Source organism: Marmota monax, unplaced genomic scaffold (assembly GCF_021218885.2).
Source record: "Marmota monax isolate L192 unplaced genomic scaffold, Marmota_monax_Labrador192_F-V1.1 WCK01_AAM20220418_F8-fsc00296, whole genome shotgun sequence".
In the NCBI taxonomy this organism is placed as follows: Eukaryota; Metazoa; Chordata; class Mammalia; order Rodentia; family Sciuridae; genus Marmota; species Marmota monax.
The window spans coordinates 584,307-609,762 of NW_026694723.1; the positions used below are offsets into that span (position 1 = coordinate 584,307).

Genomic DNA, 25,456 nt, shown 5'->3' on the forward strand with positions numbered 1-25,456 from the left:
GATTGATTGTAAACTTCTGTCCTTATCAGGAATTGGGAGCCTTTTTAGATACTTGAAATATAAAATTATTATTATTATTATTTTTTCTGTACCAGGGATTGAGCCCAGAGGCGCTTAACCTCTGAGCCATATCCCAGCCCTTTTTTGTATTGTATTTAGAGACAGGGTCTCATTGAGTTACTTAGGGCCTCCCCATTGCTGAGGCTGCCTTTGAACTCAGGATCCTCCTGCCTCAGACTCCTGAGCTGTTAGGATTACAGGTGTGCGCCACCACACCTGGCTTAAAATGATGAATTTTTTAGCGTGTGCGTTAACAAGAGTCCTTGTTCTTTAGAGAAGTATACTGAGCAGTTTACAGATGAAAGGAGAAGGGATGAGTCAGCCAGACAGCAGCCTGCTGAACAGGGCAGTGGGACCTGGGAATGTCTCCAAGGGGCAGATTCCTGTGCCAGACTTTGAAGGTGGCGCTTACCTTTGGGGGAAGCTTGGAAGTCAGGCCACTAGAGTCTTGTCACCACCTCATGAAGCTCTTACTGGTCTCTGGGTCACTTCATCTTGGTCAAGCCAGGCGGCTCCCTGGTTCTCTTTGGGTGGTGAGCTCACCTCTACCTGCAGAGTCTCCTGGGGGACCTCCTGCTGGAACAATCCCCATCTGTACAGCCAATCCCAGGTGTCCCCTCCTGTGTGTCTTGCCACCACCTCCCTCCATCCAGCATGGGGCACCAATTGGAGCCATTGCTTGTCATTTGGCCTCAGTCTGTCCACTGTCTGGAATTTGTGAACTTTTCGGGTGTGAATCCCAGAATGCCTACTCGGAGACCTGGATTCTGGGGCTCTCACCAGCGGTCACAGCCAGCACTTTGGGTAGTCACATGCGCGGGGTGTGTGCTAGGTGCTGTGTCTCCTCTTAATTTCACTGAGAGGGAGCTTCTGTTATTATCCCATTTTCTGGAGGAGGAAACAGAGGCTTTCCTGGGATTAGGTAACTTGTCCAAAGCTACAGCGCCGGCGTGTGACTGAGCCCTGGATGCCAACCCTGGCAGCCTGAAGCTAGGCTGAGTGTCCTGGTTGGAAGGTGGCCTGTCCTCCCCAAGCCCCCACATCTCCCATGGTGTCCGTTTCCAGCTCTGCTGCCCCACGAGGCAGAGGGCCTGTGTCCATCTAACCGGGCTCTGTTCTGACCCTTCTTGCTCTTTTCCTCCCCGGGGAGCAGGGGCCGGAGGGCAGGGCCGCCATGGCCATCCTCAGGTGCAGCATGGGGTGGTGGGTGGCTCCTGGGTTCCTTGCCTGCTCCACTGGGCCCTTCTTCCTGTTTGTTCTGTGAGTGGCTGCAAAAGGGACCAGGACAGGCCCCCCTGGGCCGTGCTCACTTGGGGCTGCCTGCTTGCTTCTGCCACCCATGAACATGACCCCCCCTCTCCTGGACTCCCCGCAGGCGAAGCTGGTGCGCTACATCTGCAAGCAGCGGCAGTGCAAGCTGAGCGTGCTCCCCAGCGACAGGACCCCCGAGCTCAACAGCTACCCGCGCTTCAGCGACTGGCTGGATACCTTCAACGTGAGGCCCGAGGTGGCACAGGTACGCAGCTCAGGGGGCGGGGGTGAGGGGTCAAAAGAAGATGCGGCGCACAAACCCTGGGCGAGCTTCACCCAGGCTAGGACCAAGGGAAGATGCTCTCTGATCTTGGGGAGAGGATGGCAGGAGGGGGTGACAGCAGCAGCCGGCTGGGCCCTAGTGTCAATGTGGTTCCAGTAAGTGTCCTGGGGGCTACAGCCTTATAAATAAGGTAGCCTGACTGTGCTGGTCATGCATTCGCTTATCACAGTGACAATAGCCAGTTTTTCTGCAAGCTTTGGCTGTGTAGCAGATGCTACATAGTATTTAAAAACATAGTATCCCTTCTCACAAAATCCTATAGAGAAGTTATTAACATTTTTGCTATTTTGTTCTTGAGGAGATGAAAGCCCAGAATGATTAAGCAACTTGTTTAAAATCACACAGCTGGTAAGTGGTAGCTTTGGAGTTTAGAAACAAGTCTCAGTCTACTCTTCTGCTACAACATGTTGTCTTCCTCCCTTTATTTTGTCTTCTCATGCAACCCACCAACCTACTGATCAACCACTACACACGGAGAGTGTGCAGTGCCAGGTATCAGGGGTAGCAGTGCTTATGGAGCATAAGAAAATCAGTGCTTGGCAGAAATAATGTCCCCACTCAGGTCTTGTCAATGCACTATTTTCATACTAAAATTAAAATGATCTATTCGTGCTGGGAGTGGTGGCACACTCCTATAATCCCAGAGACTCGGGAGGCTGAGGCAGGAGGATTGCAAGTTTGAGTCCAAACCTCAACAACTGAGCTGTCTCAAAAAATTTTTTAAAAAGTTTTGAAAAGAGCTGGGGGTATAGCTCAGTGGTGGAACACCCCTGGATTCAAATCCCAGTATTTGGGAGAGGGAAAAAAAGAAAAAGAACAAGAAAAGTTGGACTCTAGCTGTTGTATGAAAAAATAACACAAATTCATTATATATGGATACTTTGGAAAACAGAAAGAGAAGGGGACACAGTCACTTCTTCTGTTCCCACCACTCAGAGAAAAAATAAGTAATTAATTAATTACAAGACAGGGTCTTGCAGTGTTGCTCAGGCTGGCCTTGAATTCCTGGGCTCAGATGATTTCTCCTGCCTCAGTCTCCAGCCTCAGTCCCAGGTAGCTGGGACTACAGGCACATGCCCCTGCTCCCAACTTATATTTATCATTTATTTATTAATGTTTTATTGAGTGCATATGATATGGGTTAATTCCAGCTGCTGGCTGTTAGATAGAATAGTGGTTAATTTTGTTTTCAAGGCTATTCGAATTCTTAGGAATTTTCCCCAGGAGAGATTCTTGCATGGGAAATGACACCAACATAAGAGGTTTCTGTCATGGGGTGGGGGGCGGAGTTGGGGTCCCACGGGGGAGTTCTGCACTGACACACCCCTGAAGTCTCCTAGGCCCTGGTGACCCCCACATCTGTGGCATGGGCCAGTTCGTTAAACACAGGCAAAAAGGGTGGGGCTGATGTGAAGGTCAAAGGAAACTGCTTTGTGGGACAGAGGTTCCCTGAGCTTTCGCCACCAGCCAACAGTTGTGTGCACACATGCGCCCGCACACACACACACACACACACACACACAGAGTTTGGTAATGAGCTACATCTCCATCCACCTCCGTACCTATCTTCTTGCCCAATAGTTCTCTGCCGCACAGGAAGAATCTGTCATGAGAGTCACAGGTTCAAAGTCAGGGTCCTGGAGACTATGAAGAACCAAATAGCTGCTCCTGTCCCCCAGCCCAACACACCATGCCTCCTCCCTCCTTGAAATCTCAGACAGGAAGCACCTCTCCTCCCATTCACATCAGTGCTGGGGGCTGGGGTCCAGTGACAGTCACAGAGCTCATATCAGGGACAGACCTGAGGTTCAAACCCAACATGCTGGACTCCACACTGGGCCTTTTCACCTCCTCTCTTGTCCAGAGCCATCTTTGCAGATGATCTCACCCCCGTGGGATTGCGTAATCTCCAGTGATCTGCCGAGGTATAGGAGACTCAGCCCCTTCATGCCCCTCCTTGAGAGAGGGGTGCAGTGTTTCCGGGATGATGGAGGCTGGCTGCTGGGACTTCTTTGCCCTGGAGAGCTCTGTGGTGGCAGTCAGGACTGGGGTCTTTTCATTCCAGGCCCTGGGTGTAGCAGATTCTGGGCCAGGCGATGTTTGAATCACAAAGTCATGCGCCATGCGGCGGAGTTGGGTGGTCGATGAGTTCCTGCCAGCTCATTTGGATCCTGGGGTCAGGCAGGCCATGGAGCTCAAAAGCCGGGTGGAAGCTGGGAACCAGGATATTCCTTGGTCAGAGAGCTCTGTGGGAATTGAGGGCCCGGGAGATACAGCAGGAGCACCTCTTCCTGCCCGGTGACCTCTCTACTTGGAGATCAAGAGGCAAGCTCAGGAATGCACATGTCTGCAGCAGGCTCTTGTTCTGTCCCTGACATACCCAGGTGCATGCTGTCATCTCATGCTCTCTCCCCATGTCAGTACATGGTATCATCACCCACCCAGTTGCTAAAGCTACAAACGCAGGAGCCATACCTGATTCATTGCTTGCTTACCCACAGATGCAGTACTGGAGCTGTGCCCAGTGTCTGTCTCCTGTTCCCCTGCTGGTACCAAGGACAGCAGGAGGAAGCTGGGCTGGGTTGTAAAACCTGCCTCAGGTGCCTGCAGACGGTAGGCCCAGCAGCTTTTTGCCTGGGCATTTTTTTTTTTTTTTTTTTGAGACAGGGTCTCACTATGTTGCCTAGGCTGGTCTCCCACTCCTGGGTTCAAGCAATCCTTCTACCCCAGCCTCCTTAGTAGCTGGGACTACAGGTGTGCCCTTGCTTGGGTTTGAAAAGCTACAAGCGCCCGTCCACTGTGTTTTACTCCGTCTTTCCCCAAACAATCTTTTGTGATTTGGGTTGTTATTCAGTGTTACGTGATTTATTGTGCTGCTCAAATTGTTCCAGTTGTGGCCATTGAGAGCTCTTTCAGGTTGGTTCCTGGGTCCTCTGGCTTGCCCCCCCCCCCCATTCTGTTTTGGTTTGGGGGCATTTCTTCACTTTCTGATATGACCACACACTATAGCCTCATCTCCTATTTTCCAGCTCCTGGAACCACCTATTTCTCCAAAGAGCCCTAGGAGCCATTGTTGTGCCTTTGCCATTATTATTATTTCTTAAAATTATGATAAAACACAAATAGCAAAATTTACCATCTTCATCGTTTTTAAGGTCATGGTTCAGTAGCATTAAGTAAATTCACATTGTTGGGCAGCCATTGCACCAGATATTTTGCATCTTGCTAAAGGAACCATCTCTTCTAAAATTATTAGAAGATATGTATTTATCATGAGGAGAAAGTAAAGCCAAGAAGGAGATAAAGAAGTCCCTCCTCCCTCTTCCCAGGAGTTTGCTTGTTTTTCTGAATATTTTCTGGCCTCATTTTCCTCTGCGTATGGTCCTTTTTGCCCATGTGGGATGGGACCAGATGTGTGGTTCTGAAACCTGCTTCTTCCCCTTAATGGTCTACGTGTTCTATGATCATGAACTCTGTTACTAAGAACATCTTTGTGCACCTGTGTTCTTCTGTTAGAAGAAAACCCTGGAAGTGAAGTTGCCAAGCTGAGTTTTAATAAATGTTGCCAGAGTCCTTTACAATACTCTAAGACAGTCAAAGCAATCTTCTGCTCAGCTTTTTAAGGCTGATAGTATAGAGAGAGACTCTCATGCCATCTGTGCCTGGCCTGGACAGTAAGCTGCATAAAGACATTTTTCACACTTGTTCTTGGTTAGGAAATAGGTAGGACCCACCCTGTCCCCATATGCTCCCTAAGAAACTTATAGGCCCAAAGGGATGTGGTGGTGCATGCCTCTAACCCCAGGGACTCAGGAGGCTGAGGCAGGAGGATTGAAAGTTTGAGGTCACCCTTGGCAATAGCAAGACCCTTCCTCAAAATAAAACATAAAAACAGGGCTGGGAATGTAGCTCAGTGGTAGAGTGACCCTGGCTTCAATCCCTAGTACCAAAAGAGAAAAAAGAAAAAAATTGTAACATTGTGTAGGGGCCATTGATTGACAGAATCAATCAGAGAGGCAGAGGAGAGACCAGGGTCCTTGGGTGTGTTGAATGGTTACTGTGGTGCTTGGCCCTGATTCCAGCCTGCCTGCCCTAATTCCTTATCCCACCTACTGCTTAGAAAGCTAGAGAGTCCCCAAAGGGCCAGCAGGATAGCTCAGCTCCCCTGGGGGCGGGAATGCCAAGGTCCTGCCAGTGTCCAACCCTGGTATCTGGGCCTGCAGTGGAGGGGCTTCCCCTTGTCAAGCTTCAGAAAGGACCTAATACCCACCAGGCTTTCCAGAAACCTAGTCTGGGAGAGATAGGCCCCCTGGGTCTCTGTGGGGCAGCCGGTCTAGCCTGGAGGATGCTTCTAAGTTGGCTCTCTCTGCCTGACCCTGAAGTTTGGCCTGAGGACAGGCTTCTTCAGGGTAGTTGATACTTCAGAACTCAGCTCTCTGAAGAGGTAGTTCCGTGTGTGTGCACGCGCAGGGGCAGGGTTTGGAGCAAAAGCTCCTCCAGGATCAGGAGAGAATCTGGGGGATAACGGAAGCCAGGAGGTATGGTGTCTGTTCCTCCCTTTCTAGGCAAGAAATGCATACCCCTGGCTGCAGTTTGTAGCATGGCCACAGTAGGTCCTCACGGGAGGTGCTGCAGGTAGACCAAAGGTGCCTGCCACCATCTCCTGGAGCTATTGTCCAGTGGAACCGGGATGGCCCTGTCCATCTGTGCCTGTGGATGACCAGGCACGGAGTGCAGGCAGAACCCAAGAGTCCGTGGGAATCTAGAGTGACCCCTCTGCCTTTTCTATCTCGTGAGCTCTTGGGCAAGTTACTTCATCCCTCAGGGCTTCTGTTTATCCATATGAGGTAGTTTGGGGAGGTCACGTAGGTTGGCGTCTTCCCCAAACCCGCCAAATGGCGGCTTTGCCTCGTGTGTCTCTTCTCCCATAAATCATCCTCCACTCTCCTTCAGAAGGGCCCAGGTAGCAACCTGCTGTCCCACTGGGATCCTGCATGAACCATGCACCTGTGGACAGAGCAGGGAGCTCTGCCCCACAGACAGAACGCGGTCCCCCACCCCCAGTCCCCAGTGCCCCCAAATCAGGCTTTTCTCTCACTGATTTTGAGCAAATCCTCCTGATGTGTTTTCAGCCAGCTTTTCTTTTTTAGCCCACGTAAGAAATGATCAGGAAGCAAACAGATACCCACAGACACTGAGAGATGGTGTTTTCAACTGTTTTCCACACCCAGTGAGTGCAGGGGTGTTAAGTCAGCAAGCAGAGGCGCTCCCTGCTCCCCTATGCACAGGGAACCTCCTCTGCCAGACCCCTTCATGATTGTTGGTCATTTGAACTGACAGTACCCATTTGTTCCCTTCCTGGTTTTTGTTGGCTAAAACAGGGTCATTCAATATATATCATTTTTTAGGGTTTTCATCTTGGTCTTATCTTTATATTGGTCTATAAAAACCCAGCTTCAGCTGGGCACGGTGGTACATGTCTGTAATCCCAGCGACTCAGGAAGCTGAGACAGGAGGCTTGACAGAATTGATTGACAGAATCAATCAGAGAGGCAGAGGAGAGACCAGGGTCCTTGGGTGTGTTGAATGGTTAAGACAGGACTAGGACACAGTACCGCATCCAGGCAGCCCAAGTGGCTGGGGCTGACGTCCAGAGTTCACGAGGCTGGTTTTAGCCATATAGCGAGGCCCTCAGTATCTTAGCAAGACCCTTTCCCAAAATAAAAAGACCTAGGGATGGGGCTCAATGGTTAAGTGACCCTGGGTTGTATCCCTTGTACCCAAAACAAAACAAAACAAAAAATTCACGTTTGTTCTTCCTTAACAGTAGAATAGTAAGAGATTTCTTCAAGATATCCTGTGGTGAGCAAGAAGGTGATTCAGTGATAGAGCACTTGCTTGGCATGCCCAAGACCCTGGGTTTGATGCCTGGTACCATCCAAAAACCCAAACTTAACAAAACCCACTATCTTGTGAGCGACTGGGTGGTGCCCACCTGCTCACATAGGCAGGGGCCTGTCCCCGAGGAGGCTGTGTGCCTAGCAGCATGGCGCCAGGCATGGGAGGCCATTGGCAAATATTCGCAAGGTAAAGAAATGACCAGAATGAATGGCAGTCAAGGTGGGGTGAAGGCTGGGGAAGCCAGGCTTAAAATGAGGTCTCTCTCCCAACCTAGCCGTCTGCCTCCCAGACTGGTGAAGTCTGGCCATTTCCTTTTGCCCGTCTGTCACTGCCTTCTATGCCACAGGGTGATTTGCCCCCGGCTGCTCCTGAGGCCTCTGGAGATGGCCCCTTTGTTCTCTGTTGTTCTTGACTCTTCATGGTTTTGTGACCACATCTGATTTTTCCCTTGGGAAGACACATGTGAATCCCACACAGGTGAAGCCACTCGGGTCCCCCTGTTTTTTCCCAGTGTTGCCTTCCTGGGGTGTCCCTGTCCCTGTAGCTAAATAGCCCCCCAGCTTTTGTCCCCAAGTGGGACAGTTGTTTGTGGTGGGTTTCTTGGAAATGTGCCTTTTCTGCGGACGAAGAGAGGCAGCGTGTGGGGATGTGGTCACAGGAGTGATGGTGGCACTCGTTTCCCTCGGTCCCCACCTGAGTAGGACCTGTCCCCTCTGGCTCAGAGTCTACTATGGTGATTCTGACGCGTGTGACCTCTGGCTCCTCCTCTCTTCCTTCATCTGTGGCCTGGAGACCGAGTGTGGGTGTTGGGTTCCTGTTACCCAAGGGGGACCGCTGTCCAACAGAACTCCCCACAGTGCTACGGAGGCTGTGCGTGGCCCTTTCCAGTGTGGGGGGACCCTTGAAAGGTGCACAGTGCGACAGGGAACCTGAGGTTTGTGTTTTATTATATTGTGATGGATTTTAACTTAAGTAGGCATCTGGTTGTTGCCACACTGGGCAGTGAGGACTAGTCTTCTGGTGGGGGGGCCCTGTGCTCACGCCTGGGGTGCCCCAGTGCTCTCCCCGGCCCCATAGCTTCAGGCTGGCACCAGGTACCATGATGGGCAGACTCACCCTGGGCAGCCAGGAAAGATGTCCTGGAGAGCCAGGAAGGGAATGGAAGAGCACCCAGATGAGGGAACAGTCTCTGCGAAGACCCCGAGTTTGAGAAAGACAGAGCTGCCCTCCCAGGAAGCGCGGGAGAGGAGGCTGCCTGGGAAACTGGGGGGGGGGGGTTCAGGGAACTCTGGGTGTTGAGCACAGGGGTTGGGCTTACCAGGGGATGATTGAAATGTGTGTGTCAAAGAGTGAGGGAGGAGGAAATGAATACTGGAATTGTTTTAAGGAAAATAAAACTCCCACCAGTGAGAAGGCAGGTTCACCCTGCGGTTGGGTGAGGAGCAGGGGCCTATGGGGGCAGCCGAAGGACTGGGGGTTGAAAAGGAGGGCGAGGGGGAGTCTAGAGGCAGGGTCCTCGCCTCCCTGGGGCACTGTGACAGTTTCCAGCTCCTGCTGTGCCACAGGTTAAATCATGGCTTCGTGTTCTGGCTGCAGCTGGGGAAATGAGCTCAGTACCCACTGGCAGGTAGCCACTTTTTTTTTTTCCCCTCCAGCAGTTTCTCTGTTAGAAGTTGTTGAAGGAAGTGTCCAACACTGCTGGGGTCAGGTCTAGGAGGCAGAGCCCGTGGGTCCCACCACCTCGATGCTAGTGGCTTTTGAGCTTAAGATGCCCCCCAGTCTGGTAAGGGTTGTTATTTTTTTCTTTTTTTTTTTTTTTAATCGTGGGCCTGATAGGCTCTTTTCTCTTTGCCTTCTCCCCTGTCCTTCCATTTCCAGGCTTAAAGGGAGGCCTGCTCTTGGTACAAAGGGGAAAGCTACCTGATCTCTGCCACCATCTTGGATTCCCACTGGCTGGGAGTCCCTGGCTCTGTGTGGGCCCAGGAACGTAGGCTGCGCAGGGTGAGAGATCGAAGCAGAAAACTGCCCTGGAGTTGGGCCTTGGGGTCACACCTGTACCAGCACGAGTCCTGTGGCCTGCCATCTCTCTTCCTCGCAGCCCCTCCCCTCCCCTCTGACAGCCAGTGGCCCAGCTGGCTTTTTGGCAGTGGGGAGCTTCCTCCTCAGAAAGCAGCACACACCCCACCAGCCTTGTGGAGGGATCTGGACGTCAGCCCCAGCCACTTGGGCTGCCTGGATGCGGTACTGTGTCCTAGTACTGAGATAGCAGTACTAGGTGCTGGATTTTAGTACCATCTCAGCTTGCTGGACCACAGAGCCCTCCCCATTTAGGATGGGAGAATGGAAGCCTGAGAGGTGGACTGACATGATCCTGTCACTGAGTCTGAGAAAAGCTGACATAGGGATGTGGAAGGAACGAGGCAAATGGAAAAGTCCAGCATTTTCTATCTACTATTCTGCTTAAGCCTTGTGCCTGGGGCAGGGAGGGTGGAGATAACACCAAGGTCGCGGGTTCGTTCCCCGTATGGGCCACCAAATGTGGCAGTCTGGCTGGGCACAATTCAGGAGCCACTTGTCAAGCAGAAACCGAACTTTATTTTTAGAACACACACACACACACACACACACACCGCACCACAGGAGCTCTTCAGGAATTCCCTCAGAGCCCAACTGCCACCACCGGCTTCCTGAGAGCCTCTCAACCCGCACTCCTCCCACTCTTGAGGCCGATTGGCTGGGTCTCATGGGTGGAGCCAAAAGAGTCCCCCAATGAGCAGCTCCGTGGTCTGAAAGGGCGGGGAAACAGCCCAATGAGCATCAGGCAGAGGAGCCAATCAGCTGGCAGCTGGAAGTTTGCTGGGGCCATGGTGAGCCAATCAGCTGGAAGTTTGCTGGGGCCCCTTGGCTGTGGCTCTCAACAGAGATCCTGTGATCCCCATTTTATGTGAGCCCCAAACTGAGGCTCAGAGTGATTTGTCGGCACCGTCCAGTGAGCTGATGGCAAGGTGAGAACTCCAACTTGGGTGGTTGTGATCCAAACCCTGGTGTCCTTCTCCCCAACTTTGACATCGGATATCTTACCTAGAACAGCCCAGTCGGGGCCCACTGGCTGCCTCTGGTTCAGATTCTCTCTTTCCTTTCCCTCTCACCCCTCCTCTCCTTTTCCTTTCCATTCTTTCATTGGTCACTTCCCTTGTGCCAGGTGTCCAGATTACTCATCACAGGGGATGCACTGAGAGCTGGGGGGGGGGGGGGGTGGCACACATCTGCAGATGACAATGGCACAGAGCTGACTGATGGCCCCAAGGGAAGAAGGGATGAAATGTGGCAGGTCTGGAGCTGAGGGCCTCCTCCTGCACCCCCTCCTGTTCCTTCCGTGGCTCATTTGTTGAGTGTGCTGTTAGCACTGATGTGTGCCAAGCACTGAGCTCCTGTCCCCATGGAACCTGCATATAGCACTATACTAGTTGATGAAGTCACTAATTTTTCTGATTCTGAACTAAAGTACCCTCTTTGAAGCTTCTGAGGTGGAGGAGCCGCTAGTTTCTAGAAATAGGAAAAGTCCTGAGCACGAGCGTGGTCCTTGCCCTGTACTACTCCATGGTTTGGGGACGGTTAATTAGCCCCCCCTCTCCATTCCTTGCATTTCCTGGCTGCTGAGTCCTATGCACAGAAGCACCTGGGGGCAAGGATCTGGCTTTTTTTTTTTTTCACTGTGACTCATTCTCAGTTCTGGCATGTACTAGGTGTGCTTGTTGAGTGCTTGGTTTTCGTCACTGTGACCCAAACACGGGATCCAGAACAACTTAAAGGAGAAAATGTTTATTTTGAGCTCACAGTTTCGGAGGTTCGGTCCATGGTCAGCCGATTCCATGGCTCTGAGCCCGAGGCAAGGTGTAGCATCATGGCAGAAGGGACAGCAGAGGAAAACTGCTCAGGTCACAGCATCTGGGAACAGAGAGAGAGAGAGCAAGGAACCAGGGGCAAAATATAAGCCCCAAGGACATGCCCCCAGTGACCCACCCCCAGCCCATGCCCCACATACCTACAGTTACCACCCAGTTAGTCCATTCTAATGATCAGTCCGTCAAATGGATTAATCCACTGGTTGGTTTAGAGTACTGAGCCAACTCCGGGGCCATTTCCTCTGGCTTCTAAGCTGATAGCTCATGTTTGCCCCCCGCCCGCCCTTCCTGGGACCACCTCAAAGGCAACATTGCTCTGCAACAGATCTGACGAGCCAGATTATATTGGGAATTTTTTTTTTATGTCAACACTGTTCTGTTTGAATTATTAGAAAGCAAAAGTCTCTTTTTTCATCAACTTTCTTTTTTTTTTTTAAAAAAATAGCTGCACTTAAATTCTGGGGTCCCCTGTTCCCAGCAGGAAGACTTTTGGGCAGGAAGCAGGGTTGGAAAGCAAGATTGCTGTGAGCGTGACCTCTGTAAGTAGATGGCTCAGGTCCTGGCCTTGGGAGGCAGAAGAAATCCTCGACTGCTGTTTACCAGCAGTGTGACCTTGGACAAGTCCCTTACCCTCTCCGCGCCTGATTTCTCCTCCAGCACTTGTTCTAGCTAGAAATTTAGGAGTCATTCTGATGCCGTCTACTTCCTCCACTCCAAATTCAAATGGACTACCAAATCCTGCCGGCTGGATTTCCCAACCCATGTCCCAAATCCATCTGAGTCTCTTTTTTGTCCCCCACTGCTTCCTCTGTTCTAGACACTGCTTGGAGCTGATCACCCTACATCATTGTCCCCAGTGACTTTTCCCTTCCCTGTGTTTTCATTCTTCATGAATTAAGAGTGATTTTCTCTTAAAAGCCAAATCCAGTTAATCTCACTTTTCTGAGTTAACCTGCTTTACTGGTGTCTTACTGTGCTTAGTGTTAAGTACAGACCTGTCCCTGGTATCCTGGAGACCCTGAGGTCTTGAGGTCTTCCTCCTCCTCTCCCTGGTCCCCTGGAGACCCTGAGGACTTGGGGTCTTCCTCCTCCTTCCCCATCTCCTCCTCTCCTCACTCTGCCTCTGGCCGCAGAACCAGTCAGGCTGTTTCCTGTCTCAGCTCAGGGCCTTTGTACATTCTGTTTCCTCCTGGAATTTCCAGCTCTAGCCTCAGAGCTCATCCCCTCATCCTCTGCAGGGGCACCGAGGTCAGCTCTTTAGAGAGGCCCCATGTCTAAAATTAGACGCCTCTCACAGCCACCACTTTCTCGTAGTGTGTTCTTTCCATTTTATCACCTATTTGCAGATCTCAATTACATATTTTAGTTAGCGTAAAAAAATAATTTTTTTTTTATTCTGTGGTTTTTATCACCGTGTGAGCTCCCTCAGGCAAAAGACTGTTTGGGTCACTGTTGTGCTCCCAGAGCTGAGTGAAGTGCTCACACTTGGTGGTTGGTGGCTCCTCGTTGACCGGATGGGTGAAAGATGGGTGACAGATGGGTTGCTAGGTGGAAGAGTGGCAAGGTACCAGGCACAAGATAAGCACTTACATAGTAAAACCTCATATTTTCCTCCTACAGTCAAAACTTTTCCATAGCAAGTTCAAGTACCACTGAGCTAAGACAGAGAGTTTGATGAGCTTAGATAACTCAAGTAATCTGGCTGCAGGGCTGGGACAGTGCTGTTAGCACATGACTTTGGATAGCCCACCCCACGTGGCAGGCACCAAGGGCACAGCAGCCCAGCCTCACTTCCTTCCACTGTATTAGTGCCTATCCACAAAGAGCTGCTGTCCCCAGAATGATAGCTGTCAAATCCCAGGGAGGTCTCTGATTGGCTTGACTCTGGTCACATGATCATACTATAACACATAACAAAGACTCTAGATGCCTTAAAGGGCTCAGCCTTGGTGGAGAAGCCTGAAGGCTCAGAGCCACCTGCACTCAGAAGTAGGTTCTTAAAGGAAATGACAGAAGGAAGGACGGAAGGAAGGAGAAGGCATGGAGACTCGCTCAGATGCTGCTGGATGCAACGGCGCATGCCTATAATCCCAGTGACTCGGGAGGCTGAGGCAGGAGGATTGCAAGTTCAAGGCCAGCCTAGGCAACTTAATGAGACACTGTTTCAAAAAGGGCTGGGGAGAAGCCTAAGTGGCTCAATGGTAAAGTACTCCTGGGTTTAATCCCAGTACTACAGAATTTTAAAAACTGATATTAAAAAATCTCAGATGCAATAACAGCTGCTACTGTGGCTTTGCGGCACCCTACCCCCACCCACATCCATAGGCTAGGGTCACCTGGGAATTTTGGGTGACAACGGTGTCTCCCATTTCCCATCAGTGAGCGGAACTCCTGTGTCTGGGGAGGGGCCCAGGGTCCCTGGTTCAGAGATGTCTGTGGAAGGCCCTGCAGCTCTCGGGATGGCTTCTGTGGAGATCTAGAACTTGATAGGGGAGCCCATCCCCAGGTTTTGTTTTTAATAACATTTTTAATTTTCCTTACTTGAAAATAATCTTTATTTTAGAAAATAGAGAAAAGCAAAGAAAATAAGACTACTGTGGTGCTACTCAGAGACAATCATTGGTTATTGACGTCTTAGGTTGTTTTCTTAGCATCCAGTAATTCACACCTATGCTCATGTTCAAAAATGTGAAAAGTGTAGAAAAGAATAACAGCAGCCGTTTATTGACAGTTTACCTCATAATATTACTTCTCAGAGAGGAAAAAAAGAACACTATAAACACAGCACATTTCCTTTATTGGAAATGTTTTTTCCTTCCTCTACTGTAGTTTATTCATGAATTTATGCTATAATTATTTAGTGACTGCTCCCAGGGTGCCCAGGACGGAGCTGTGAGGGTCCCTCAGGGTCCCATTCAGTCCTCCCTAGAACCCTCATGAGGCGGTGCTGTCATCTTCAGTGTGCGATAGAGGTAGAGAAACTGAAGTGACATGTCACTTACCTGAGGTCACCTAGATGGTAAGAGGTGGAGCCAGCAAGTCTGGCTGTGAATACGAGTCATTTTCCTCATATTTTTCTCTCTCCCAGTCCTCATGAATGTGCACATTCCCCCTCTAACGCTGGAGAGATTTTCCTTTTTTAATTTTATTTTTAAAATGAATTTTAAAGACGGTTTTCTAAATCTAACTCACGTTCATTGTAGGAAAATCCAAAAAATTCACAGAAGCTTGAAAAAGAAAACGAGATCCCTACCCAACCCTGCCAGGCACGGCCCGCCAGCGCCTCACTCTCTTGACATTTCTTTTCTGGTTCACAGAAAGGCATGGTCACCGTTTCCGGGGTGTCCTGCTGGCACCTGGACGGCTGAGCGTGGTCTTCACGGCCGTCTTGTGTGCTGTCCAGGGCACGCTGCAGGTCACAGGGTGCTTCCTGTGGGTGTTCAAACCACCCAGCCCTGACTATGGGAGAGGCTGTGGGGGGCCTGGGTGGCACCTGGAGCTCATGTGGAGGTGGGGGTACCCCAGATGACTCACTGGGAGGAAGAAGATGACAATGTTCCTTGTTGACTCAGGCCCTTCTAGTTTTTTGGAGGGAGGTGGCAAGGCAGGGAAAACCTCTCTATCTGGGTCCCAGCAGCCTGGGTCCCAGCCCCCTGCTGCGAGGCCGCCAGGGCCTGCCTCACACCCAGCACCTGCTCCGGGAGGTATGTGCTGACTCCCCAGCTCCCAGGCGCAGACTATTTTTGGCTGCAATGACTGTTCACTATAGTCACGAAAACACAACCCCCCCTCCCTGCCTTGCTCTTCCCTGGGACACAGCACTGGGGGCCGGGGCTGCACAGGACCCTGAACTCGGCCCCCTCACAATGCATTGTCTGTGGAGCTGGGTGATGGCCAAGGCGTCCAGGGGCACAGCGGCCCCACCGCCCGTCTTGCTGCGAGAAGCCCCAGGCCTGAGCCAGCCTGCGCTGGAGGAGGGTGGTGAGGTAGGCACTGGGGTCCAGCTTCCCCCAAATACCCACCATGGGTTCGTGTGGCTGGACTTTGAATCCTTGCTTTGCCAACTGGCTGTGGAACGTGTTTGGGCAAACCTGCATAGTAGGGGACAAGTAGACTTTTCCCTTATCCCGTTCCCTGGCTTATGATAAGGTGACGGGGGAACAATCCAAATCTTCCTAAAGCAGCCCCCTCCCCCATTGCTTCTAGTGAATTGCTTTTGATGTTTTTTTCATGCTTCTAGTTGAAATAGTTACACGCTTGTTTGGGGCCTGCTGTGTTCAGAGAGCGCAGGAGCCACAGCTGTGGAGCTGAGCGGCCCTGCCTCCCTGGCTGACCAGGCCAGGGGGACAAACGGCATGCTGTGCATGTTGCCTTTGGGGCGACTGGACCTGGGTCCCAGTCCAGGCCCTGTCACTTACTCGCCATGTCCCCTTCAGGTGACTTAATCTCCCTGAACCTCAGTTTCCTTGGCTACCAAGCAGTTGTGCCCAGGCTACTTTTTGAGTGGCAGTAGTACCAGTAGTTATTATTTGCATGATTAGATGGGTTGAAAAATATTTTTAAAAACGGAGTAAAAAGCAGAATGTCCCATCCCAGTGGGGGTCTCGGGTCTGCTCTCAGAACCTGGATGTTGGAAGGTATCTGGTGACATGGGGTTTGGCATCTGTGTACCCTGTCACCAGAGTGTGGATGGGTAGGGCGGAAAAGGACATGGAGTTGGGGGTTTTTGTCTGCCGCACATCTGCAGAGCCACCCAGATGCTAGGGTCTTGTCAGGCTCTGTTAGGGACAGCCCAGGACCTGATTGCCTCTGGATTGCGTAGGGCTCGGGGCCCACGAGGCAGGCGTGTGGCTTGGCATGTCCCAGGCAGCAGCTGCTTTGGGCGGTGATTCTCAGGCAGGTCTCGGGAATCTTCCCTGGCTTCCTGGTTGCATTTGCTCAGAACACCTGGAGGAAGGAGACCTTTACATCTGGGTAGGGAATGTCTCCCTGGCTCTTGGTGTGGGTTCCTGGCAAGGGCGTGGGGATCCTGGACCTGGTCCTGGTGCTGTTGTTTTGGGTGACCGAGGCGGGTCCCCTCCTTCTCTCTGGGTCCTGTTTTTCTCCTCAATAAAATGGACATTGGACTAGATTTTTCTCAGAGGAACCCCTTGACATCTGCCTTTGATTTTGGCCAGTGGTTTCTTCTCAACCTCTGGGGTATCCACTGGCCCCTTTTTATGCCCGCAGAATCTGGGAGCTATAGCAATGGCCTCCTGGCTTGGGTCCTGGCCACCTGCTCTGAGGCTCCATCGGGCTCTCTTGGCTTTGAGGCCAGTGCTCCTGTGGGGCGGGAGTGGTTTTCATCATTTCTGGAAAAGTACAGAGAGGACTGCCGACCTCTGGGATCTCCTGAGAGATCTGGGCTCCTGGTGGACACCTGTGGGGGACACAATGCAGGCTTGTCTGCAGGCAGAGAGCCTGGTTCTCAGGTCTCAGCCCTGTGCTCCCTTCCTTCCGTCCAGCCCTTCCCACTCCTGGACAGACAGACAAACCCCTCAGAGGACCGACCTCACTTGCTGAACACTGGACCTGGCTCTCTGGTGGAGGGGTCTGATTTGGCTCCTGCAAGACTGAGATTGGGGCCAGGCCTGTTACCCAGGCCTGTTTGCCACTGAGGGCACACTGGCACAGCTGGCCCCGCTGGCTGGATCCAGAGCTCTCGCCCTGCAGCTCTGGAGGAGGCAGTAGGTAGAAGACAGGGCTCGCGGGGCTCTTTTTAATGGTGAGTTTGAATGGGGGAGAATTGGAAGGGGAAGACATTGGGGACCAGTGAGAAATAACCATGGTAACACCTGTTTATTTCTGTCAGGTCCTTACTTAACCCTTAAGATTGCCGGGGTTCCCCTACAGAGCCACATTTCAAGCCAGATCTTCCCCTTACAACCTACATGTGGGATTGCTGGCCCTCCAATTTGCTGGGGACAATCCCAGATTCCCCTTTCCTTCAAGGAGAAGTGTCCTAGTGGGCCGGGACAGTGTATGTTCAGCTGCTCTCTGTCACCCTGCTATTCTGTTGCATCAGAAAGGGAGTCAGGGACAGCTCCAGGGACAGGGAGCCACTGCTGTGGAGCAGACAGGGTGGGGAGGGGCCTCTGAGCCCTAGGCCTGCTCTACCCCGGCCCCCCTCCAGAACCCTATTCTGTCCAAGAAGGGACTTTCCCATTTGCCAGTTCCCAGAAGCCAAGTGTCACCCAAGGTGTTAATGTCACTCTTTGGCTGCAGGCTGACCATCTCCCCAGGACCCCTGTCTTCCTTTTGAATGTTTCAAAGTATGTTTTTAGGGCTGGGGATATAGCTCAGTTGGTAGAGTGCTTGCCTCGCATGCATAAGGCCCTGGGTTCAATCCCCAGAACCACCACCACCACCACACACACACACACACACACACAAGAATTGTTTTAAAAATTTTACAGTAACCCCCAAAAATAAACAAACAAGATTTTTGGAGTATCTCATTTTTGTCTTGAGCCTTATTGAGGGGTTTTGTGGATAATAGTGTTTCTTTCAGTTTTATATCTGCAGTCATACTCAGTCTGAGGAAGCCCACCCGCCTCCTCCCTCTATTTTGGGAGGAGCCTGGAGATGTGGGGAATCATCAGCCCCCCATGCTGGGGTGTGTGTGTGTGTGTGTGAGTATGCGCACGCATGCTCCTCTCATGCTAGATGTGTCTGGCCATTTTCAAATGGTAGCCAAGACAAGCAGTTTTACAAGTGTGTGTCGATGACACAGGTGACGAACTTGGGCTGCCTAGGTGGCAGCTATGGGGCTGGGTAGGAGCCTGTCCTGGGTGTTCTTCCTTCTGGGTGCCCTGGAGGAGGCAGGGGGTACCGTGGGGAAGGGTCAGTGAAGCCTGGGACCCAACTGTGGTTGGTGGGTGTTTTTTGAGGCACTGAGTGACCCAGTACATCCAGAGTCAAAGAGCTATGGCCTGTGGGCCAGATTTTGTTTTTCTGTACACTAAGAGTGTTTTTCATATTTTTAACTGGCAGGGGAAAAAGCAAAAGAAGAATATTTTGTAACACATGAAATGATATGAAATTCAAGTTTCAGTGTCCCTAAATGTCACGGGAACATGGCCACACCTGTTTATTCACATGTTGTCTTTGGCTGTTTGGTTGTAACCATGGCAAAGAGGAAGAATGGGCCTTTCTGTGTCAGTGAGGGGGCCGGGAGGCAGCCCCAAGACAAGCTTTCCAGGAGGTGACAGTGGCCCTGGAGGGAAGGTGGTGGCTTGGGACAGCTGGCAGCTGGAGATCTGCCCCAGGCTGAGCTGGAAAGCACCAGCCCCCTTCAAAGACCAGGAGAGGAACTGTGGGCAGCTCCGAGGCAGCTGGGAAACAGGGTGAGGGGGTCCATGGAGAGAAGGCCTCTGGGGAGCCCCTGCAGCTGCTGTCAACCCCACTGCTGGACGAGCTGACCCTAACTCGCCCCAGTTAGGGCAGGGTGGAGTCAGAGAAGCCAGGTGTGTCCTGTGAAGACAGTGGCTACAGAGGCACTCTGCCCTGAGAGTCCACTTCATGGAGCAAGACAGTGGCACCAGGCATGTCTCAGCCTCACCCATCATGCTGTATGGCCTCGGGCAAGTTACCCACCTTCTCTGACATACGTACCTCAGGCTATTTTGAAGATTGCATTTGCTGATCTTTAACAGTTCTAACAGTGCCTGGCACCTAGAAGGTGCATAATTAATGCTCAGCATGGCCCCTTTCTTCACCCCTCTCTCTCCTCCCCTTGTCCTGCATCCCTCCATTCTCGCTGCTGTGCCATCTGTCTGGGACCTCCAGTCCCAGCTGTGGGTAGTGTAGGCCATACAGCATGACGCCTGGAGAAAGCCAGGCCATGGAGGTGCCGATGCAGCGGGGCTCCCATGCTGGGGCACCTGTTCTTCAGCTTGGGCGAGGCTGGGGTTGGTGAAGGAATTTGGGCCTCACGTGATGATAGGCCCAGCCCTGCCCTGCCAGACTCTTTCTACCCTGGGCTACCTCTGCCAGACTGCAGGCCCCACACTGATGCCCTGCGAGTAGTCCCTACCCCTGCGAGTTCTGATTCGGCTGGTCAGAGATGGGGCCAGGGCACCTGGGTTCTTTTTTAAAAATCTTGCAGGAAATTCCAGGGTGCAGACAGGGTCACTGATCTTTCCTAGTGAAACCCACTCATTGTGTAAATCAGAAAACCAAAACTCAGGGAGAGGCAGGGTGGTGTCCAAGGCCCGGTGGGGGGGGGGCGGGGGTGGTCCAAGCCTGGCTCTTTTCCCTGCCATGCTGGCCGATGGGCAGTGGGTGGGCCGCTGGGCCTCCTGGGGGTGAGATGGTGAGGAGGCTGGGCCCAGAACTGTCCCCAGACAAAGCCAGTGTCCCCAAACTAGCTGCGGATCTCTGTGGAAAACCCTAAAGGCGGCCCACCCTGCTGACTTAGCCCCTCCTTTACCTTCCAGAATATCTGACTGTTATCATCCAGGTCTCCTCCTCCTCCTCCTCCTCCTTCCTCATTGCCAGGGGTGGGAACAGGCAGAAGGAACATCTGCTCCCTTGTCCCCCTCAGAAACAGCCCTTCCTCTCTGCCTTCTCCTTCCCTGGCCTAAGACAAAGGCACAGGCTCCCTGTGGCCGCCAGTGGGGCTGCCTCACTGTTGTGACCTGTTAAAGACCAGCAAATGCAATCCTCAAAAGTTCCTGGGGACTATTTAAGGGTCTTCTTGGCCCTTTAATTCTTCAACAGACAAGGAGTCTGGGGGGTGCACTGCCTACAGCACAGGGGTCCAGGTGCCAAATGGTCCTCAGAGCAGCACCCGTGGACGCAGAGCCCTCACTCTGCTGGCTTATGTGCCCCAGACGAGGACGCTGACCAGAAACGCACAGTGTGGATCTGCACCTTGCCTTCCCTCTCCCGGCTCCCCTCAGTTCTGGCTTGAACTGTGACATGTCTCTGTGACCCGCACCCAGGCAGTGAGGCCCCTGGCACCACAGGGACCCACAGTGAGTGTGGATGGCTCCTGGTGCCAGTCGGCACAGGTTTCTAAGTATAGATTCCAGTCTGCCCCGTGGCTGCTGGTAAGTCCCAGGATACCATCTGATACCCGGGGTGGCCTGTGACACCAGCTGCCACCAGCTGCTGAGGGGAGGGGCCGCCATGTTTGGCCCAACCCATCCCCACTGTGGAGAACAGAGACCAGCAAGCAGTCTGTTATGGCATGGCTTAATTGTCACAGAACGGGGGGGACCTCAGGGCTCAACTGGCCCCGCTCTCTATCACTATCAGAAAGAAGAACTCAAGACCAGCTACCGGAAAACACTGACTGTGGTTGAGGGAAAGAGGCAGAGCTAAGCCAGGGAGGCTGGGCTGCTGCCCCCACCCACTCCTGTGCTCCCAGACAAACCCTGAGGCACGTGGGGGCCAGGGCTTCCCCCAGCGGGCTGGACACCTGAGCCTTTTCCTCTGGGTTTCTACTTCCAGTTTCTTCTTTAGACAGGAAGAAGGTGGGCACTGGTTCTTTTGGAAGTAATATGGACTCCCACCCTCAGTTTCTCCTGAACACCAGGGCTTTGAAATGACCCAGTATCTTCTGTGAGCTTTCAGGCAGGGGGGGATGCCCTCCCGGGGTTCAGGGCCTTTTGGTGGCTAAAGGGTCCCCCAGTCTGGAGAGGGTTGCTGAGTGGCTTCACCTGTGAGCGCACCTTCAGTTGGAAAGCCAGGCTGATCCCGAGCTCACCTTTGGTGAGAGGGTCTCCAGAGAGGCAGACCTGGCTGTGCCTGTCACTGTGGGGTGTAAGGTCTGGGGAGTTGATTCAGGGCACGGTTGAGCCACGATACCAGGGGGCCACTCCTGAGGGTGGGGTTGCTCAGAGACTGAGCTAGCAGGCAGTTAGGAGGTGCTTCTTCTTCATGGGCTGGTTCCCCTGGTTCAAGCATGGCTGCCGGCCCTGTGTACTTTCCACTCTGGATTAACTTTGTGTCCCCAATCAGTCCTAGGAGTCAGGTGGCCTTCCGAGTGCAGTTTCCAGGGTGGGTGGCTCACCATGAAGCCTGGCAACCCAGTATACCTGCTGCCGGGCAAGGTCACAGATTACACTGATTCTCAGAAGACATCTCATTCTTCCTATGGGGTCTCCAGACTTAGGCCTGGTGGCTCTCTGTAACCCATGGTCATGTGACTTGTATTATCTGCACAGATTTGAATCAGTTGCCATTATGTAAAAATCAACCATTCAAACATAAAAATTCAGATTTCTTTAATGCTGTAAGGTCTGGCACCCCTCCACAGCCTCTTGTCCCTCCAAAGCTTGAGCGAGGGCAAGGGTGGGTTTCTCATGAGCATTGCTGTTGCAGCTGGTCACAGCAGAGAGCGCCTGCATCTCCTTAAAAAGATAGATCTAGGGACCGTGCACGTTCCTGCTGGCCCCATTTCTGCCCAGGGACTGGGACCAAGGCGTGTGGGTTTGTGATCCTTGTGGTACCAAGTGACCAGTTTCTGACAGTGGCCAGCTCCACTGACTGCAGCTTCTAAGGAGAGCAGCGATGTCTCCGCTCCAATTTAATCATCCAGCTGCAGGGAGGAGGGATTGGACAGTGGAACAGTCACTCAGAAATGACGCTACTGCTCTTCAGTGTGGATGGTGTGCTGAGCACTCTGATTTCATTGATGAGGGAAGGTGTAGTTCAAACCCCAGGAAGCACCAAAAGTCTAAGGGCTCCGCCTGGGAGAGGCAGAGCAGCGCCTGTTAAGGAGGGTCTTAGGTGGCCATTTTCCCCGGCACCCCTGCCTGCCCCCCAGTGAATTGGAGCAAAAAGTGGAGGCAAGGGAGGGGATGAAAAGGTCACCCTTTGCCTTATTTGAGGAGAGAAGACATCCCCAAATCCTCAGGGGAGTGAGAGACATTTTCCAGCTAACTTGAGACTACAGGGAAATATTTTTTTATATATTTTTTTTATATTTTGAAGAAATGGATTTGAACACATTGTCTTTTTGTGAGTGGGAAGGGTTGGAGATTGGACCCAAGAATGCTTTAACACTGAAGTACATTTCCACTTCTTTTTATTTTGAGACAGGGTCTTCCTAATTGCCCAGACTGGCCTCGACCTTGTGATCCTCCTGCCTCAGCCTCCTGGGTTGCTGGAATTTCAGGTGCATGCCACTGTGCCTGCCTTCTATCTCTCTCCTTCAATCAACTTGCATAAAGGGCAAAGAAACAGTCCATTTTATAATGTAGTTCTTTTGAAAAGTGGGTAGAAATTAATTGCTTCAATTTACTTTGAAAAAATAATTTTCTCGAAGAGGGAACTACTGCATCCCAAGGCTTTGCCAGGTTAATGAGTGACAGCCTGGGATAATTGAAGGAACTCTGGGATGTGGCACGCCTGGGCTTCAGGTCTGGCCCCGCCATCTACTAAGTCACACGAGGTCTCAGTCAAATGGACTAAGCGGCAGCATCTTGCTGAATGGGTTAGAGTGGGGGTAGTGTATACAAAGTGCTGGGCGGACTGTGTGGCAAATCGTTTTTAGTAATGGATTTAATTATTTTATTTGATAAATTGAAACTTGGTACAGGCTAGGCAAGGGGAATAAAAAGGCAAAAAAAAAAAAAAAAAAAAAAAAAAAAATCCCTGTTTGCATTTTAGTTAGGTTGCAGTTTGTTCCTGGGCTCGGTTCCCTTAAGCAGATCTCTCATTTTCCAGAAAGCTTCTGAGCCCGTACAGCCTTGGAGAAAATGCATGTTTGTCCTCCTTGGCGTGCATGGGCCTGTGCCTGTGTGTGGGTGTTTGTGGGTGACAGGTGGAGGACAGCCCATCCTGTGCAGGGTTGAAGGTTGCCTCGTTCAGGTGTGTTAAGCTGAAGGTCACTCCTGATCTTGCCTGATGATATTGCCAAGTTGGTTTTCATGGCCAGATGCCGGAGGGAAAGGATGTCAAAACTGTGTTATGATGAAGAAATGGTGCTGGGGGAGATAAAGGAAGGCAGTGGATGGAGTGGAAGCCTCTGGGTCGTTATTTAATCGCCTGCCCCGTCTATGCTGTTCTAATTAGTGCTGTCCTGGGATAGATGCATCCATGTGTGGCTTTTGGTTTTATCATCTGAAAGGATTTCTGACAACCAGGGGTTTTTATCCCACAGAAGATGTACTTCTTGGTTCTGTTCCGTGTCTGTTTCTCCTTGGCTGAGAGTCTTGCCACAGCTTTGGCCAGGCACAAAGACAACCAGCATAGTGCTGTGGGGGAAGGAGCAGGGTAGACCCATGCTGTGGCCCTCAGGCTCCCCCGGATCCCCGTCAGGCTCAGTTTGACACTTGGGTCTGAGATTTACAGTACCGTGAATAGACTAACAGTGAAATTACTCTTTTAAAATAAAATTAGAGGGCTGGGGATATAGCTCAGTTGGTAGCGTGCTTGCTTCGCATGCACAAGGCCTTGAGTTCAAACCCCAGTACCACCAAAAAGAATAATCTAAAATAAAATTAGAGGCAGGTGCCATGGCACACACCTGTAATCCCAGCGACTCAGGAAGCTGAGGCAGGAGGATCACAAGTTCAAAGCCAGCCTCAGCCAAAGCTAGGCACTAAGCAACTCAGTGAGACCCTGTCTCTAAATAAAATACAAAATAAGACTGGGGATGTGGCTTAGTGGTTGAGTGCCCCTGAGTTCAATCCCCAGTATCAAAAAAATAAATAAATAAAATAAAATTAGAAGCTGGGCATGGTGGCATGCCTGTAATCCCAGTGCCTTGGGAGGCTAAGGCAAGAAGATCACGAGTTCAAAGCCAGCCTCAGCAGCTTAATGAGGCCCTCAGCAACTTTACCAGAACCTGTCTCTAAATAAAAATGCAAAAAATGACTGGGGTCATGGCTCAGTGGTTAAGTGCCACTGGGTTCAATCCCTGGTACCAAAAATAAAATAAATAAAATTAAGACACAACTTGCTGAAAAAAAAAAAAAAGGGTCATTGAAAAATCAACTTAAGTTCTCAAGAGCTATGACCTTTATAGGATTATTTGCTATAAGGTATTTGGCCTTCCCTGTTATAGAAAATCTAGAAAATATAAAAGGAAAGAAGGGGAGAATCTAAAACCCCATCCAGCCATGTAGCTCTTTGCATTCTGTCTGTACTCACCTGTATCTTAGTGTGTTGTCATTACTTGTTTGCATGACCTCCCCCTTCTCACTCACCCCCCAACCCACACTGGGCTGCGCTCCCGGTGGCCAAGGACCTGACTGGTTCTCTGGATCAGCTCCAGGCTTTTTTGTACCTGCTTGAAAGAGGAAAGGCCTGAGGTTTTGGAGTCAGACCTGACGCAAATATTCATCCTTTGTATTAGTTTTCTGTTGCTGCATAAGAAATTTAGCAACTTCAAGCATCACATATTTATTTATTTATCATTGTTCCTTTTTTGCATCACGTATTTGTTAGCTCACAGCTGTGTAGGTAAAAGATGGACAGAAAAATCCAGACCAGCTCTGCTCCCTTCCCTGCTTAGGTATTTTTACAGAACTAAATCAAGTGTCAGCCAGGCAGGCATCTTTTAGGGAAACTTTGGGGGAGAATCCACTTCTAAGCTCACTTAGGTTATTGGTAAAATCCAGTTCCATGTGACTTTAGGAGCAAAGTAAAATTTCCTCTCTGTCTTCTGACGGTTTCTTGGAATAAACTGAGAGAGACAGATGGAATTGGAGAAAAGACACATGAGCTGATTACGTGCACAGAGTCAATCACGTATTGTACTTATCCACTAGCCCAAAATGATTCCGAAGCTTCTATCCCCCTTTGTCTGTAGGGGAAGGGAAGAATGGGGAATGCAGAAAATTTTGAGAGATCCTAAGAGATAATTAGGTGAATCGATGGTCCCAGAGACAAAAATTAGCTTGCAAAATCATTCTCTTTGAAATTTGAGTAAGCCCAAGGGATTGACATCTCTTGCAGTGGAAGGCCACTGATCACAGTCCCAAGTCCTCTCATCTGAAATAGA

The 25,456-nt window shown here is 51.2% G+C and overlaps 1 protein-coding gene across 3 annotated transcripts in view; it reads left to right on the forward strand.

Annotated features, from left to right (window-relative positions):
* Ksr1 (kinase suppressor of ras 1) overlaps positions 1–25,456 on the forward strand; it is a 149,711-nt gene that overhangs the window by 76,922 nt on the left and 47,333 nt on the right. For all 3 annotated transcript variants that reach the window (XM_046424004.2, XM_046424002.2, XM_046424003.2), the window contains exon 2: positions 1,436–1,576. In XM_046424004.2, coding sequence (XP_046279960.2) covers positions 1,436–1,576 — 141 coding nt within the window. The remainder of the gene's footprint in view (positions 1–1,435; positions 1,577–25,456) is intronic.